General features: G+C 54.1%; 5 protein-coding genes across 5 annotated transcripts; 2 read left to right on the forward strand and 3 right to left on the reverse strand.

Annotated features, from left to right (window-relative positions):
• Positions 1 to 2,654: 2,654 nt before the first annotated feature.
• CORC01_08815 (SLA2 protein) lies at positions 2,655 to 6,183 on the reverse strand (the record flags this gene model as incomplete). The annotated part of the gene is made up of 5 exons (XM_022620445.1): positions 2,655 to 2,741; positions 2,908 to 5,318; positions 5,381 to 5,862; positions 5,923 to 6,063; positions 6,152 to 6,183. 5 exons carry the CDS (start codon positions 6,181 to 6,183, stop codon positions 2,655 to 2,657), a joined length of 3,153 nt encoding a protein of 1,050 aa, XP_022472979.1.
• Positions 6,184 to 7,649: 1,466 nt separating this feature from the next.
• Positions 7,650 to 8,317, reverse strand: CORC01_08816 (ribosomal protein L21e; the record flags this gene model as incomplete). The annotated part of the gene is made up of 3 exons (XM_022620446.1): positions 7,650 to 7,980; positions 8,101 to 8,216; positions 8,282 to 8,317. The coding sequence occupies 3 exons, from the start codon at positions 8,315 to 8,317 to the stop codon at positions 7,650 to 7,652; spliced, it is 483 nt and encodes a 160-aa protein (XP_022472980.1).
• Positions 8,318 to 8,650: 333 nt separating this feature from the next.
• On the forward strand, positions 8,651 to 9,448 carry CORC01_08817 (40S ribosomal protein S9; the record flags this gene model as incomplete). The annotated part of the gene is made up of 4 exons (XM_022620447.1): positions 8,651 to 8,658; positions 8,722 to 8,778; positions 8,859 to 8,957; positions 9,034 to 9,448. 4 exons carry the CDS (start codon positions 8,651 to 8,653, stop codon positions 9,446 to 9,448), a joined length of 579 nt encoding a protein of 192 aa, XP_022472981.1.
• Positions 9,449 to 9,739: 291 nt separating this feature from the next.
• Positions 9,740 to 11,122, reverse strand: CORC01_08818 (pre-mRNA-splicing factor SLU7; the record flags this gene model as incomplete). Its single annotated transcript, XM_022620448.1, has 1 exon — positions 9,740 to 11,122. The coding sequence occupies one exon, from the start codon at positions 11,120 to 11,122 to the stop codon at positions 9,740 to 9,742; it is 1,383 nt and encodes a 460-aa protein (XP_022472982.1).
• A 600-nt stretch (positions 11,123 to 11,722) lies between these two features.
• On the forward strand, positions 11,723 to 16,927 carry CORC01_08819 (DNA polymerase family B; the record flags this gene model as incomplete). The annotated part of the gene is made up of 2 exons (XM_022620449.1): positions 11,723 to 11,957; positions 12,006 to 16,927. 2 exons carry the CDS (start codon positions 11,723 to 11,725, stop codon positions 16,925 to 16,927), a joined length of 5,157 nt encoding a protein of 1,718 aa, XP_022472983.1.
• Positions 16,928 to 18,136: the final 1,209 nt, after the last annotated feature.

The raw sequence follows: 18,136 nt of genomic DNA on the forward strand, positions 1-18,136 counted from the left end.
GCCCTGGCGTGCCCGCTCGGTGTGTCGCGGATCCAGGCCGAGGCGGCCTTGGGTTCTACTCGTGCGGCCGGGAGTTCGTCAGCGGAGACCTAGGTATGGCAGACTAGCTCGCTGTGCTGGTCGCGGCGTGTAGGTGGCACGATGTGGGCGGGCCGTCGGCACCGGGGGGGGGCGCGGGGGGGGGGGTCGGGGGGGGGGGGGGGGGAGGGCGGGGCGGGCTGCGGGGGAAGAGGTTTCTCGACCAACGAAGCCTTGGGCCCCGCTGATGACGTTGGGATCTCGACCTCGGACGGACAGTGGAGACCACGACAAGCCTCGGGAAGTGGACTCTAGGCAGATTCCACATCTCGGGGAGCCGGTACTCTCTCCGAAGCAGCGGGAGGCTCATTGCCGGCGGGGGAACTCGAGTGCCTGAGTCAACGCGGGATCTCGGACGACTTGGACCTGAGTCAAGTGTCTGGGAGATTAGAGCAGCCTACTTCCCGCCGTTGGGTCGCTTACACGGCTCGAGTGGGAAAAAGGCCATGCCCGTCGAGCCCGCGTCGCGTCGACGCAAAACATAAAGCTCGACCGCAGGGTAGAGAGCTAGACAGGAGAGCCGTCAGAAACGGAAGCAGGACTGGAGCAAGACTAGACAGAGGCGACCGCGAGGGAAGAAGCGGCGCGAGCAGGAGAACGTGTTTTATTGGTATCCTTTCTGATATACTTTGACAGCTGGACCGTTGGCGATTGGGCGGAGGACACGGGCGTGGCGCTTTCAGACGGAATAATCTAGGGGGGTGACTAGAGCTGCCCAGACGGGTCAGACGGCTTTCACGGCTCCGTTGGATATCTCACTGGTACAACGAGGGTTCCCGCGTATCGTCAGTTGCGATTACTGCGGTGATGCTGACGAGTTACTTTTGATCTGTCGCCCGGATGCCTATGTTTCGAAGACCCTCTGAGAAGAATCCTTAGCATTGCTAGGGCGAAGATCGGGTCCTGAACTGGCAGTACGCAATATTTTAAGGAAATGAGAAGATCGTAGTATATTCCAAGCCAGGACTAGGATTGATCAGATGTTTCCGCGCAGATTGGGTCACAAGGAAGACCTCCAATACAGACAACATGGACAAGGTTCTAACCTAGATCACCTCATGGAGGAGTATCTCCAACCTCCGAATTTACTAGTGAAACATCCACCTCTCATGTGGGAGGGAGACAATATGAAAATTGTCATTTCCATTTCTCAAATCTATCTTCCGGGCCAAATTCCCGACGCCCCGCGCGAATGGTTTCAGAAACACTGTGCCAACCGAATTTCAGGGACCATTCTGGAATTGAGTTTAGGAAGCTCGAGATCTCGTCACAAAAGACAAGTATACCTCAACCGTTCTTCGAAATACTTTCCACACACACTCTCTCCTTCTACCCCCTCCCACGGTTGATTTCAAAGAGCAAAGAGTGTAGGTATTTCTACTCTTACGTCAAGAACAGGCCCCAACCCCGAACGATGCCATTCACAGGCAAGCTTTAGCTTCAAGTCTCCGAGAACCGGGTAGACAAGGCAGAGAGATGGACAGGAAAAGTCTCGTGGTTTCGGGAAAAAGCCAGGACCCGGGTTCTGAGTACACTAACGGGAAGCTAACTGAGGTGAATGGGACTCTGGGATCCATACACGCCTCGGAACGAACCCGCTCCAAGTTCCAACTTCCAGGTTTCCTAACCTAGGTCCTTGAAGAAACCACTCAACTTTAGGACGTGTTCCCTCTACCGGATTATCGAGAAGGGGGTTGGGGGGGATATGAGAGGTTAAGAAGTGGAGGGAGGTAGGTGTGAGGAGGAGGAGGAAGTGGAGGAAGGGTAAAAGAGGAAAGAGACGTTCAAGATTGCATTTGAGACTTCTTTTTGAAAGCCTTGGTAGACCTTTCAACGGGGGGCTTGGATAGAAAAAAGACTGTAGGATTTGAACAAGACGGCGTGCTCTTTCTCATTTTCTCTTCGTCCGTTTGCAGCCCTGCCATGCGTCGCTCGCTGCTAGTGCCCGAATGTTATGTCCAGAGTAGATCCGGAGCATGCACCCTGATTTCGTCCACGTTTCGGTTACAGCACCTAGTGAGCATAGTCCAGCCTTGGGAGAGAAAGGCCTAGAAGCCACATAACTTGGAAGCGAGGGGCAAAAAAAAGAGGGATCTGGGAATAGATTCGGGATTAGATCCGGAGGGACCAGATACCGGGTTAAGGAGACTAGAGTCTAAACTTCCTCCCACTTTTCTCTTCACTTCTTCTTCTTCTTCTTGCCGCCCAGGGTAAACGCTCACGCAGATTCAATAAAGTTGGGATAGAGTTGAGTTATGTAGGTATGTAGCTCAACAAAATTCTTATCAAATGATGACCTAGACTCCCGTCACCTCACGAGAGACCTTCGCACCATTCCGCAACTACCTAGGAAATGGGGGATAGCCTCAATGGAGACGTATGTCAGATATTAAACAAACACCCCCTTTGCGAAGAAGAAACGACCGAAGTACACCGAGTTTTGAGGATTCCGGATGAACCTGCGAGAAGGGCTCCCCAATCCACAGAGATCGCTTGCTCTCTCCCTCCCGTCGGAATCCAACTCCGGGCCGCGGTTTGCAAACGACTGCCGCCACCGCGACTCACATCGCAGCCCCCTAGTCCTCCTGGTAGGAGATCTTGCGCATCTCTCCTAGCCTGTGTCTTGCGGCCGAGAGGGAGTTCTCCAACTGTAGAATCTCGACCTAAGGTAGTAGCGCCGCACGCGTTAGCATTTCTCTTTTCTCTTTCGGTCGCCAAGAAGGCACTAGCCGCAAATGACGAGGATGCCTGGTGACGGGGTTATCTCCGTCGGTCGCCATCACCCCTCCTATAGCAGTTGACATTATCAGGCGAACTAAAGAAACGTACCTGTTGCTCCATCTCCCGGACCTTGAACTCGTGAACTCCGAGCTTGGAGTAGTCGACCGCCTCGTCCTCCGCGTTGCGGTCCTTGATCATATTCTGCACCTGGCGCACAAGCGCCCTGCATGCAGCACCGACAGCCTTGCTGGCCTGCTCGAGGTTCTCTTGGCTCTTGGACATGAAGCCCGCCTTGACTCTGCTGGCAGCGACGAGCTGAGCCGTGGATGCCGCCACGTTGTTAGATGCCACAATGAGCTGCTCGGGACTGTTGCGGTTCGACAAGACGCCGTCTGCGGTCTCGATCAGGGTGTTCGTGGAGGACGCCACGGCCTTGGCGGCTGAAATGAGACCCTCGGTCCATCTGTTGTTCTTCTTGTAGAAGGCGGTTCTCGAGGACGAGCCGCGGCCCGCCTGGACAATCTCCTGCTGGGTCACCGTGGCAGCCTTGATCAGCTGCGCGATAGCGTTGGTGATGGCCATGGCGGCATCGAGGATGCCGTCGTGCACCTTGAGCTCGTAGGTAGAGTACCCGTCGCGAGGCTTGTTCTTCAGCTTGGCCAGACGAGCAGCGGCAGCGGCAATGGCATCAGCCGCCTTGCTAAGTTCGGAATCGACAATGTCGCCCAGGTCGCCCTTACCTGCCAGCTTGCCAGTGTTGGGCGCGAATGTCTCGACGAGCTTGTTCAGCTTCTGCAGGTTCATCTGCACCTCATTGTTGCTGTTGATGACAACATCGGTCTTCTGAATGGGGTCCATGCCCTCTAGGCGGAAGCTCTGGAGGCCGCGGAAGAACTTGACCGTGGAAGAGGCAGACTGCCGCGTGCCGTTCATCAGAGCGTCGCTCTTCTTCTCGTCGGTCGCCAGGCGGGTGATACCCTTGGCATTGCTGCAGACATCCGCAAGAGCGCCAGCGAAAACGTTGATGGCCTTGATCAGCTCAGCATGTGTCGCGTTGGGGCCGTCGGCGATGAAGTTGTTGAAGGCTGTGGCGAACTCCATGGCGCTGGACGATGCCTTTTCAATCTGCGAGAGCACATAGGACGGCGAAGCGTTCTGGTTTCCGGCCTGCATCGTCGAGTCCAACTCGTACAACGCGTCATCTACTCTCTGTACACCGGATTGCAGCACAGAGTCGATGATATCGTTGATCTTGTCCAGGTTGGCCATGATCAAAGCGTCAATCTGACCGTCAATAACGGTATCAGTATCACCTTGGTTCAACTTCAGCTCATTGAGCTCAATAAGAGTCTGGTCCATGCCAGCCTTGTAGACTTCCAGCTCCTCCTCCTTGTCGCGAAGAAGCTGCTCAAGATCCGAGCTACCATCCCTAAGTTTAGCCTGGGCGTCGTCCAGAGCTCGAGACTTGAGCCGCAATGCCTCCTCGAGATCGGCCATCTCACGATTATACTTGGACAGCATTGTCGAGAGCTCGTTTCCTTTGCTCCTCTCGATGTTTTCGGCACGGTCCAAAGCCATGCGAAGCTCCCGCTTGAGCTTCTCGACCTCGTCCTTGTTGGCGCCATGCAGACGATCCTTGTCGTGGAGAGCGCGGTCCCTCTCTCTGATCATGTCAGCGAGCTCGAGGTTCTTTGTCTTGATCTCGCGCTCGAGCTTCTCACGCCGCTCAATGGCCTCTTGAGCCGAGGCAGCCTTGAGCTGCACGGACTTGAACTTTTGGAGTAGATCCAGGTGCTCATGGCGAAGCTGGGAGTACAGCTTTGCGAGAGCTTCATATTTCGTTCGCCATGTGTTGACCTGCTCCTGTAAAGCCCTGATTTGCTCATCTTTGCTCGTGATTTGCTGGCCGTAGTGCCCCTGTATTTGTGCCAACTCATTCTCCAGACCCTTCACCCTCTGGTCATATTGCTGTAGCATGAGCTGATCACGCTCATACTGGGCTCTCGCATTGAAGTTCTCCTGTTCCAACTCAGCGAGCCGACCCTGGGTCTGATACTGCATTTGTTGCTGCATCAAGGCCTCCTGCTCCCTGCGCTGCTGCTCCGCCAATCTCCGCTGTTGCTCCTCAAAGTCCCTTTGAGCCTGCTCCTGCGCCTGCTGCTGCATCAACATCTGCTGACGTTGTTGTTCCTCAAGAACTCTCTGCTGCTCTTCGTACTCTCGGTTCTGGCGCTCCAGCTCGTTCTTCCAGAATTCGGAAATGTCATCTGGCTCTTGTGATTTCGGTTCAGGGGGTGGAGTGGGTCGTCTCTCAATTTCCTGCTTCGGGCGCGCCGGCAGTGCAGGTGCGTCGTCGTCTTCCGCCAGCAGGTTGGGAGGGTCTTGCGGCAGCTTGGGAATTGTGATCAAGCTGGTCAGGTAACGCAGGTTAGAGCACTCGTAGTAGAATTTGACGAGACGGTAATGTTGGGCATCGTATCTTTCTCGCAGAGGCGAAAGCGCCTCGACGTCGCCGGTGGCTGTGTCCGATTAGCGAAACCACCCTTGTCCGCCAAGGGGTAGGTGGGCCGATGCAACTTACTCGAGTGCATGGCGCGCAGCATGCTTGTGATAAACTTGTAGATACCATAGCTCTCCTGCACGAGGGGTACGAGAGAGGAAATGCGACACTCGTTGTTTCCAACATGGCGGAAGTGCGAGAAGATTAACTTTTGGAACTGTTCAATCTTATCTTGTAGCGTCATCAGGTCTGTGATTGTCTCGTAACCCTCGTTGGGATCGTTGATGGCCTTTAAGCTGAGGTACTCCTCATACTCGAAGGTACCGTTGAACTCGGGATGCTGCTGGTGAAAAGAGAGCTTCGCCAGGAGGTAGTAAACGTATTCTCGGATCAGAGGGCTATATCCTCGCACTCCCTCTCCGCCCATGCCGCGGTTCAAGCTGTCGATCCAGCCTCTCTGCGCCATAGCCTCCCTCAGCGTGTTCGGGTGTCCTTCTTGGAGTACTTTGTGGACCGTAATCAGAGCTTTGAAAGTCTGAACCTCGTCGGCAAGGATGGGTTGGCTGCAATGCGGCGCTGTCAGCGATCGACCCGTCTCCTGACTTATGACGGTGCTCACTTACACCTTCATCCCAGCCCAAAAGGCCTGAGAAGACCGGTGGTCCCATGTGTACACGATGCAACTGCGCACATGTTTCCGCTTCGGCGCCGTCTCGTCGGGGTTCGTGGCTTTCCTGATGTTGATCGCCAACTCCTGGTCGGTCCTTCACAGGGTGTCAGTGCACTGTTGCAAAGGCGGAGAGACAGCCTCGATTGGGCTACATAGTCTCAAGGTGATAGAGGGTGACAGACTTGGTGTGCCTGGTATCGGGCACGGCAGCCATGATGGGCGATTTCTCGTGCGCGGGGTCGTTGGTGTTTGTCGGAGGTGAAGAGCGCTTAATGGGGGTTTCGGATGGTTTGAGGAAATGACGTCTCCCGACAGCTTAAGGAGGAAGCTCCACGTGCACGCAATGCTGCCCAAAAGTCGCACCGAAGCTCAGTGCAAAATCTGGAGGAAGAATTCTCTGAAATTGAAAGTGGGAAAGATATCGTGTGCGACTTCCGTGCCAAGTGGGAGAGGCGGGAACAGTCGTCAGCGTTGACAAAGCTCCCAAGATGTCTAAAGCAAGCTCGAGTGTGGCTGGGTTCTGCAACATGCGCAAGCTCCGGGGATTGCGCCAAGCCGTTGTGGTTGCGATCCTCCGCTCGGTTTAGGTTGGGCACGAAATCTGGAACAATGCTAATCCGGCGGAGGGGGCGGTGTCAGTGTCACCCTCCAGCGTCCCAGCGTCCCAGCGCAGGCAAAGCACCTGAAGCCACAACTCGATGCCTATCTACCTAATCTGATCCAATGACGCTGATGGTGGGGTTCACACGGCCAGAGTTGGCCCCGAGGGGCCCCTGCGCTGTCAATATACGACCGTTGGACGCCAAAGAAAGATCGGACATTGCATGGCTCTCTCAGACAAGTAATGTAAGCAATGGACAACACTACTGGGGCGAAGCAATTAATTGGTAGTTGCATTTCAACTATAAGGGATGGGTCAGAAAATTGAACCTAGAGATACAGTTTTGCTTCTGGAACACAGTCACAGAAGCGCATTTGCACGTATCAGAGCTTAACTAATAAGCTTGTGTCAGTGACCAGGACTCAACGCGAGAACACGAGCTGATGCTCTTGAACGTCTCTTAGGATCAACTGAGTAAGATGCTTAATTATCTTAATTGACTTGATCACACGACAGCCATCGCATGCACATGTTGATGGTGAGTAAGAGGTCTTCATTACATTGACCAGAAAGTGATGGCAAGTGGAGAACCGCAGCTCAAAGCCAATGAGAGAGTTAATCACATATGAAGCTTATGAATGTGCTGACTCCGACGCCGCAATGGAGCATAAGGACATCAATTTACTTTAGAAATGATCATAGGTCGTGTTCTTCATTTGACTTAGGGTATCATGAGGGCCCGGCGGGTAGCAGAGCTAACTATTTGCCTTTCACAGGCATCCCGCATTGACCTTGTTTCCCACGAGCACACAACACCATACACCGGAACCTATGCCATGCCCCCGACCTGACAATGACAGGACCCGAGGCATCGCGGCAGGATCGCAAAAGGGCCAACGGGTCTCACAGGTAGCATTTCCTCGCGCAGGTGTGAACGATGAAGTGTCATTGGTTTTTTTTTTTTCCCATTCCCTATGGACGTTGCCGAAAACGTGATGCCATTCCATGCTAGAATTCTTCCGTTCCTCACGTAAACACCACATGCAAAAGAAGAGCCCACAAACCGCCCAAAAGACACTTTAAATCGTCGTCTCGTAGGGGAGAGGGGTGACCGTCTGGGGCTTGTTCTCCTTGAAGTCGACGGTGCGGGCCTCACGGGGCATGAGGGGGAGGCGCTTGAGGGTGAGGGCCTTGCCCTCGGCCTGGGCCTTCTTCTTCAGGGCGGCGTTCTCCTTAACACGGCGGATGAAGTCGTCTCTCGAACGGGAGGGGGAGATGTGCTCGACGCGGATGTTGATGCGCTTCTCGATGTAGCGGTGCTTCACCTTCTTGTAGATGATGATACCGACGGCGGACTTGGTGACGTTGTAGATGACACCGGTCTTGCCGTGGTAGACCTTGTGAGGCATACTGTAATCCGACAAGTCAGCCCTCTGTTCTCGCTTGCATTCCGCCCGTCATCGCAGTTCCTCCCAAGAGACCCGAGTCTCATCGTCGCAATCCGGATTCGAGGGTGGGTTGTTCGCTTACCCCTTCTGGACGGCACCGTTGGTCTTGATGTCGACAATGTCTCCGACTCTGTACTGGCGAAGGTACGTGGAGAGCTTGATCATACCCTTCTCACGGAAGTTTCTGCTGAACGCATACTGCAAACCAACCGTCAGCAATCCGGCCGCAATCTCGAGATAATTCGTAGCCGGGTAATACGTACGCGCGTTCCCGCGCGAAGACCCGCTGGGTGACCCATTTTGCCGGAGTGGTTGTCGTAGAGGGCGGAATTTGGTGATGGTGTTGTCGGGTCTTGAAAAAGATCACGAAATTCCAGACACAACAGGCAAGGCAAAAAATCGGCGACGTGTGTGTGCTCTGCTGACTCAGTCCCGTAATTCTTTTTCGTTGTGGAAAGGGCACTACACGTGACCATAGGCGAATGGGACCCGCAATTTGATAGGCGCTAGTCAGCCCTCCCTCCCCACAGCCATTTTTCGCATTGAGTGTTGCAACTTTCGTGAGAAGCTCTTTTTTTCCTTTTCGATTTCTTCGTCAACCATAATTCGAAGGATATCGACGAGTCGGCAAGATGGCGCCGTAAGTAGACTGATCGCCAGTCGCATCGCGAAGCAAACATGCTAATTCGACTTTGCGCAACAGTCTCACCTACTCCAAGACCTCCAAGGTCCCCAACCGTCCCTTCGAGGCTGCCCGTCTGTCAGTATTCTCCGGCCACTGAACAAGAGCTTGCTCTGTTTAAGTCGTGAATCACACCACTGACTTCGATACGATGATAGTGACTCTGAGCTGAAGCTCGTTGGCGAGTACGGTCTCCGCAACAAGCGTGAGGTCTGGCGTGTCCAGCTTACCCTCTCCAAGATTCGTCGTGCTGCCCGGTATGTTGGGCGATCGCAAAGCCATCACCCACCTCAGTGATCGCATGGGCATCTTTTGGCTAACAACCCATCGCAGTCAGCTTTTGACCCTCGACGAGAAGGACCCCAAGCGTCTCTTTGAAGGCAATGCCCTCATTCGCCGTCTCGTGCGCGTCGGTGTCCTCGACGAGTCCCGCATGAAGCTCGATTACGTCCTGGCCCTGAAGGTCGAGGATTTCCTTGAGCGCCGCCTCCAGACTTGCGTCTACAAGCTCGGTCTCGCCAAGTCCATCCACCACGCCCGTGTCCTCATCCGCCAGAGACACATCCGCGTCGGCAAGCAGATCGTCAACGTCCCCTCCTTCATCGTCCGTCTCGACTCTCAGAAGCACATCGACTTCGCCCTCACTTCGCCCTTCGGTGGTGGCCGCCCCGGCCGTGTCCGCAGAAAGAAGGCTGCTGCCGCCGAGTCCAAGGGTGACGGTGGTGACGACGAGGAGGATGACGAGTAAATGCGTCGCCATTTATGCTAAGGATTGGTCACAAAAACTCTGGGAATGGCTGGCAAACCAAAAACCAACCATCGGGATTATCGGGGTGTTTATAGTCACGGCGTTCGCCAGAGGCAAAATGGAATGATTGCATCAAATACGGATACCACGAATGAATGTTACACAAAAGTCTTTCTTGTTCAGTTCAGGGCAAATCAAGGCACCGTCTTGCATGCGAACTTTTGACAGGGAAATGGGTATCATGTTTGTCCAATGCAATGCTCATAGGCCATGCCTAATTACCTAGGTAGTCTAGACCAATTCATCCTTGCCCAGGAACTTGGCCATCGGGTCGTTCGCCGCTGTCCTCTTTCTCCTGTACTCCTCCATCTCTGCCTCCGTGACGCCCCCCATCATTTCCTCCGCTGTCCGTTTCGTCGCCGGTTTGTTCACCGGGGTGTCGTCCGCCTTTGGAATCCCTGGCTGCTCCATCTGCTGCGCCAAAGAAGCACCCATGCGCTGCCGCTCTGAAGCTTCCCAGGCCAACTTGCCCTCCTCGCCCGTGCAATAACTATTTTTGACCACAGAGTGACAGCATTCGTAGCCCCATTGAAAATTCGACCACCAACTGCCCCAGATGGATGTATGGTTGTGGATGTAGACGTCCTCGGGGTATTTTGACTTGGCGATAACCTTTGGCGCGCCCTTGATGAGACCGCTTTCATCGTACTCGACGTATTTCTCCGACTCGGTGATGACGTTCTTCAGCTCGTCGGGCATGGTGTATTGCGAATTGTCGCCGTACAGCTCCTTGAGCTTCTTCTCCCGCTCTACGCGCTTCTTCTCGGCCTCTTCCTTTTCCTTCTTCCTGTAAAACTCTCCGGCCGTGGGGTTTGCTTGCAAGTGTTTCGTCGTGTCACCACTCTTCTCCTGGGCCTCCCAGGCGTATCGCTGCGCTTGCTCAAATTCGCCGGCATCGCCCGAGCCGCGCATAAAGCCTTCCTCAGCAAAAAGATTCGCAGCCTTGTCCACGGTTGCGCCGCCGTCCACGAGGGATCTCGTCTTTGGATCGTACTTGGCAGATTCCAGGTCGAGGTTGACTAGGTACTTGGCCGTGTCCTCTCGTATTCGCAGCTGGCGCGTGGCTGTGCTTTGATGCTTGCTCATGTCGTTCTCCTCGGCGTACTTGTCGCCATCGTCTTGTTCCTCCTCCTCCGTCTCACCCTTGGCCAGCGCCTGTTTCCTCAGCTTCTCCATCTCGTTGAACTCCTCGACAACGTTGCGATACTCCTTGGGGTCGTATCCGTTCCAGCGATCACGCTTGGCGTCCCAGCCAAGCTTGACGTCCTGAACAACCTCGTCCGCCTGGATGTCCCGGCCGGTCCACTTGGCACCCTTTGCTCTCGGCCGGCTCAGGCAATCTTTGGCTTTATGCGTCATGGCGCCGCAGTTTTCGCATGCGCCTTTTCGGTACTTTGTGGCCGCCGGACCGGCCTTTCGACCGCGGTCATACCATTGTGACTGCTCGTTCTTCTTCTGAATGCGCTGATGCTCGAGGTAGTCGGTCTGATCATCGCCTTCTTCGCCAGCATAGAAGGGCCGTTTACTAATGAAAGACGGAATATATATATTCTCTTCCTTTGCGGCGGCGGACGCCTTGGGATCGGGCTTTCTCGGGGGTGGCGGCGGTGGCATCCTGGCGGTTTTTCGGGATCTGAATAAGGTGTTGCGAAATGAAGTCCGGGCGGCGCATTTTCGTCGCGAATTTGGGTATAGAAAAGCACAGGTGCTGGTTATGCATTATGTAATCAACCATATCCAGACCTGGAAGAAAGCCAAGAGACCTACATTTGCGGCTTGAGTTGTCATGTCTCCCTTATGCATGCTTTCAATGCTTTCAATATCTTTCGGATTACTTATATCGCTTCATACAACATCCAACCTTTTTCACACATCTTCCAGCAAGGTTAATGCCTAGCAGACAATGGCACATACTAAGGTACTAAGGTACTGTTGAGCAGAAAACGCCCCATAATTAGTGGGCATCGTGGCACTGCGGCGCGAGGTCCGTCAAATCACGCGTGTTGTCACATGACTGCGCGGACCCTGGGCGTAGATCCTGGGCCTGGCACGCGTCGGGTCTTGCATCAACATGACCTTGTCGCGTCGTAGAATACGCTTCTTGGTGTGTTTAGCCCGTCTTGCCATGCACCAAACCGACTACTTCCCTTTCTTATCATGAAATTGGTTTCCCTTCCACCATCTGATCCTCCATGAGTGTTCTAAGCCTCCAACATGGACCTCTTCCGCGTCAGGTTGAATTGCATAGACCACTACCAGGCAACACCGACGCACTACGATCCACAATTACGGAATGATGTCGGCCCTGCACAGGCAAAGAAAGGGCCCAAGGTCCCCGTAGTGAGGGTTTTCGGTTCGACGGAAACGGGTCAGAAAGTCTGCGCTCATATTCACGGCGCCTTCCCATACGTCTATGTTGAGTATCACGGCAGCTTAGAGCCCGAAGATGGTGAGTACGTCCTCCAACCACTTCAGGACCCTCGCTAACCACCTGAAGTGGGCGCATACATCTATCGACTTCATCTTTCTATTGATCATGCCTTGGCGGTCAGCTACCGGCGTGATCAATTTGGAGAAAATGCGAAATTCGTCGCCCGCATTACCCTAGTCAAAGGTGTGCCGTTCTACGGCTTTCATGTGGGATACTGTTTCTTCCTCAAGATCTACATGTTCAATCCCATCGTAATGACCAGGCTGTCCGATTTGCTTCAGCAGGGTGTCATTCTCAAACAGAAATTTCAGCCCTACGAAGCTCATCTCCAATATTTGTTGCAGTTCATGACCGACTATAACCTTTACGGGTGTGGCTACTTGGATGCGTCTGATGTCCACTTCAGAGGCCCGATACCATCTTTTGAGAAGGATGGAAATTCCCAGCACCTCTGGAATGACCGGACGATTCCTCGGGCTCGAGTCCTCGATGACCTGAGTCTGCCCAGGGTCAGCCACTGCTCCATCGAGGTAGACATTTGCGTCCAACACATCACCAATCGGCGAATGGTGAAGGAGCGCCGGCTGCATCACGACTTTGTGGAACGTCTGAAGCCTCTTCCAGCAGACGTTAAGCTCGTTTACAGTATGGCTGGCTTATGGAAAGATGAGACTCGTCGCCGCAAGATGAAAATGCCCAACGCGGATCCAGGAAGCAGCCCTTTTCCGGCAGAAGTCTTGGTCTCAATGTCTGCAAGTAAGCGCGACTCTCAACCGCAAGGATGGATACACGAGGAAGAGTACAAGGAAGAAGTCGCCAAACTCATCGAAACCGAAAAGGGTTCGGAAGATTCTGCGACGCCGAGCTTTGAGACCTTTGTAGAACATTCGCCACTTGAAGCGGCCGTAAATACCGCGCTCCAGTCGGTAGAAGATTTATATCCCGTCAACCTTTTGCCTGCTCTCGGATTGCCGTCGAACCATGTACCGGCAAACAAGAATCCAGCCAGCAGCATTGAGGTTGACGAACAAGGCGTCCTCGATCTGGGCGTTGATGATTACGACCCTTATCCAGCCGACTCCGACGAAGAGGCTCTCATTGAGATGAGCGAGCCAAAGACGAGGCAGGATGGCCAAACCAAGGACACTGGCAATGATGGCAAGGAGGGACCGAACAGAGGTAAAGCCGTATCTACCAGCAGCGGTATGCCAGTCAAAAAGACAGTCAATGGGCTAGGATCCGATGTGTTCCTCCATGAATACGAAGGCGTCTGTGCCAGCAGATTGAAGACTGGAAACCCACCAATGGTGCCGGTTTGGGACGATTTGCTCGATATGGCCGAAGAGGAAGGGCTCGTGTCCAAACTCCCAGAGACTTCGGGCCCGCGTCACCGTCGTACAGAATCAGTAAAGCGATCCATGTCTCCGCACGCGACAGCATCTTCTACCAAACGTCCGAGATTCGAGCCTCCAGTCACTCCGGCGTCTAAAGCGTTGATGCCCAAATCATCGCTCAAAGGCATCCTGAGTAATGGCACAGCTTCTGAGAAGCATCAGGTCACGATGTTGCCGACAAATTCTCAAGAAAACCCCCGACCATCACAAATTACAGGCTCGAGATCTGTGGTCAATCATTTATTGGCTTTTCCAGTGGTCAAAAGCCAGGAGGACCCAGGCACGAAACTTCGATTGAGCCAGATGAGCCAGCCCGGAGCTTCGCAACAAGCCGAAAGGCACCCCCAAAAGCATGTTTCATTCAGTGTAGCCCCGGAAACGACTCGAAGCAAGCCCGATCCGATTACTCCTGCAAAGAAGGTCCGAATCGCGACTCCTTCGACGGATTCGCCAGGGACCGAAGCAGGGACAGAAAAAATACTAAACCGTATCCAGAAAGCGATCGGATCCTTTTCCACAAAGCGCCAGTGTGTGATTGGCGTCCTGCCTCCCGCTCCAACACTTATCACGGCGACAATGAAGGACTTGCAAATTCCCGATATGATCTACCAAGATGCATACTATAGCGAAGAAAAGGATGTCCCGGTGCGTCCCAGGGAGTATGCTGGCCGGGAATTCCGGCTCGAGAGCAACACTTTACCGTACCTAGCGGACTTTGATCCATCCGGGACATCTGCCGCTAGCATGGGCATCAAATCAGATACACCCATCGACAAGACCAAGAATGACGTGCGTTATGACGCCCAAGCAAGTTTGTGTTCTTACCGAAGTTGGGAGATAGCTGAGCCGCCGCCGAGCGCCAAAGAAGTTCAGGATTGGTGGAATAAGAAGCACCCAGTACAGAAAAAGAAAACAAATATGGCTGCAAAAATCACAGGCACCCCTCAACCCACGAGACGCGACCTGTCCCAGATTGACGGGCCCACCCCAAAGAATAAACATGGCTTCAAGTACTTGCCCAAGAAAAAGTCGACAAGTGTCAAGCACGAGGCGCAATACATGAGTACCATGGCCCTGGAGATTCACGTCAACACGAGGGGCAAGTTTGTTCCCAATCCTGACGAAGATGAGGTACAGTGCATATTCTGGTCTATTAAAGCAGATGGCACCGCCAGCAGCAGTCAGGAAGCTTCAGGGGGGATTATTGCTGGCGTCGTTGTCTCGTCGCCAGACGGATCGCTCGCTCAGAGGATGCGGCGGTATGTTTCCGCAGAGGTTGTTGAGGAATCGTCCGAGCTCGACGTCATGGTTCGCATGGTGCAAATTGTCAGAGACCACGATCCTGATGTCCTGACAGGATATGAAGTCCACGGCAGCTCATGGGGCTATCTAATCGAAAGAGCCCGTGTAAAATATGACTACGACCTGTGCGATGAGTTTTCACGTATGAAGAGTAACTCTCATGGCCGCATCGGGAAGGAAAACGATCGATGGGGTTTCAACACGACGTCGACGATCCGCGTGACTGGCAGACACATGATCAACATATGGCGAGCCATGAGGGGAGAATTGAATCTGCTTCAATATACGATGGAGAACGTTGTTTGGCACGTTCTGCACCGCCGCATACCTCACTATTCCTGGAGAACCCTGACAGAGTGGTACAGCAGCAGCAGACAGAGGGATCTCGACAAGCTGACGCGGTATTACTTTACGCGAACGAGAATCGACATTCAGATCCTGGAGTCCAACGAGCTCATCCCTAGAACCAGTGAGCAGGCCAGGCTGTTGGGGGTGGACTTCTTCTCGGTCTTTTCACGTGGATCTCAGTTCAAGGTTGAGTCCATCATGTTCAGAATCGCGAAACCCGAGAACTTCATGCTAGTCTCCCCTAGTCGGAAGCAAGTCGGCGGTCAAAACGCACTCGAATGTCTCCCCTTAGTGATGGAGCCTCAAAGCGACTTTTACAACAGCCCGCTACTGGTACTCGATTTCCAGAGTCTGTACCCCAGTGTCATGATTGCCTATAACTTGTGCTATTCGACATTCCTCGGCAGGATTGTCAACTGGAGGGGGATGAACAAGATGGGCTTCACTGAGTACCAGAGGCACAAGAGGCTACTGGAGCTCCTCAAGGACCACATTAACATCACGCCCAACGGTATGATGTATGTCCGGCCTGAGATTCGGAAATCTCTCCTCGCAAAGATGCTTGGCGAAATCCTGGAGACCCGAGTCATGGTCAAGAGCGGGATGAAGCAAGACAAGGACGACAAAACGCTGCAGGCGCTTCTCAACAACAGGCAGTTGGCACTGAAGCTTCTGGCCAATGTTACCTACGGCTACACGTCGGCATCTTTCTCCGGCCGTATGCCTTGCTCGGAGATCGCCGACAGCATAGTTCAGACAGGCCGAGAGACGCTTGAGCGAGCGATTGCGTTTATTCATTCACAGGAGCAATGGGGAGCGGAGGTAGTCTACGGCGACACGGACAGTTTATTCGTGTACCTCAAGGGCCGAACCAAGGATCAGGCTTTCGACATTGGCAATGAAATTGCCAAGGCCATTACCGACATGAACCCCCGACCGATCAAGCTCAAGTTTGAAAAGGTCTACCACCCGTGTGTTCTCCTGGCGAAGAAGCGATACGTCGGCTACAAGTACGAGAGCAAGGACCAGGTCAAACCCGAATTCGACGCCAAAGGCATTGAGACGGTGAGGCGGGATGGCACGCCGGCAGAGCAGAAGATTGAAGAGAAGGCCCTCAAGCTCCTCTTCGAGACGGCGAACCTCAGCGAGGTCAAGGCCTACTTCCAGAAGCAGTGCGAGAAGATCATGCGCGGATCCGTCTCGGTGCAGGACTTTTGCTACGCGAGGGAGGTGAAGCTCGGCACATACAGCGACAAGGGCCCGCCGCCGCCGGGCGCGCTCATTAGCACCAAGAAGATGCTCGAAGACGCGCGCGCCGAGCCGCAGTACGGAGAACGGGTTCCATATGTCGTTATCACGGGGGCTCCGGGGGCGCGGCTAATTGACCGGTGCGTGGCGCCGGAGGATCTCCTCAACGACTCGCACTCGCAGCTGGACGCGGAGTACTACATTTCCAAGAACCTCATCCCGCCTCTGGAGAGGATCTTCAACCTGGTGGGCGCCAACGTGCGGCAGTGGTACGACGAGATGCCCAAGGTGCAGCGGATTCGGCGGGTGGATCAGACGCTCGGGGCGGCGGGTGGGCTCGGCAGCAACAAGACGCTGGAATCATACCTCAAGTCCGCGTCTTGTATCTCGTGCAATGTCAAGATGCAGGTGGAGGGCGTGCTGTGCGAGAAGTGCCAGCAGGACGCGCCGCGTTCGCTGTTTAGCCTGCAGACGCGGTTGAAGGACGAGGAGAGGAAGTATATGGACGTGGTGAGGATCTGCCGGAGCTGTTCAGCGCTGCCGGCGGCAGACGAGGTGCCGTGCGACAGCAAGGACTGTCCCGTGTTTTACTCGCGTGTGAAGCAGGGCGCGCGGCTGAAGATGGAGAAGAGCGCGCTGGAGCCCGTTATTCGGGAGCTGGTCGCGAAGGCGGGAAGGGCCGCGTTGGAGTGGTGATTTTTTGTGAATGTACACTGTACTTTTACGTGGGTGGTTATTGTCATTTTGGGTGTTTGGCTGGACAGTAAGTTACCTTGGATAAGGTCGGTCATCGGTCTAAAGATGGTTGGGCGGGTATAGCGCAACGGCCCTCTCCATGATAAATTGGTTGATAAGGAAGTTATGATGTCACGGCAAGGCCAGACCACTGTTTTGAGTAAGGTGGATGGATGGGATTGGTCGCTTGAGTTGGCTTGACGGACGCGACTCCGTCCGATTTGGCGTACATTACGGAGTAGACAGCACACTTATCAGACGCATGCTCTGAGGTAGAGATGGCGGTTTACTTAATGATGACAAGGTGAGCACATGAAAGGCGATCCAACAGCCAAACTGCCACACTGCTCCAGTGCTGAGTACTATTGGTTAGGTAGTGACCTCACCGTTCGCCAGGGTCCCCTCTCCTCATCCCGCGGGGTAAAGGTAGTTTACTTGTGCCTAGGAATGAATTGCAGGCATGCTCGTTACCGAATCGACCCGGCGGCTCTTGGGTTAGATAGGGGCCGGAGTCCACAGGGCAGAGGGCAGGCCCCAGGGCGGTTGCAGAGGGAGGGAACAGCTGTCTGCGGGTCACTCGGAACTCTCGACGGGTCGCCGCTTCACTTTCACCCCCCAAGCTCGGGCAATCTCGAAGGCTAACCGTAAGGAAGGCCACTTCATACCTTCTCTTATGTAGCTTCTAAGGTAGGTTGCGTAGTTGCCTTGGACCCCGCCGAGCTCTCTAGACGCCCTGAACCATCTCTCCTGTCTAGTACTGGGTCTGCTGAGTGGTGCTTGCTGCCCATCCGTCCCATCCATACGCCTGTTGCGGCCAGCTGTCATAAGGGCAAAGCTACCGTCACATGACGGCGTCAGAGCGAACTATTGGACGTCCCCAAGGTTCAAAGTGACTTGCATCTCTCCATTGTCTTACTTGATGCAAACGCCGGTGGCCAACGCCCAAATCCACGAGCTCTTTTGCCCACATCACTCTCTATTGTCCACCAAAAAGAAAAAAAAAAGTTGCCAAACAGCTGAGCCGCCAAACAGCACCAACCTTCGTTTGCTTACCATCCTGAAACAAAGAGCTTCCATCTCTCTACACCAACACCATAACCACCACCACGGCCGCCGCCACAAGCTCCCCATCCGATACAACCCCCCCGCCCGACCTCTTCGACTCGTAAA

This window comes from Colletotrichum orchidophilum (genome assembly GCF_001831195.1).
Source record: "Colletotrichum orchidophilum strain IMI 309357 chromosome Unknown Scaffold_77.1, whole genome shotgun sequence".
NCBI lineage: Eukaryota > Fungi > Ascomycota > Sordariomycetes > Glomerellales > Glomerellaceae > Colletotrichum > Colletotrichum orchidophilum.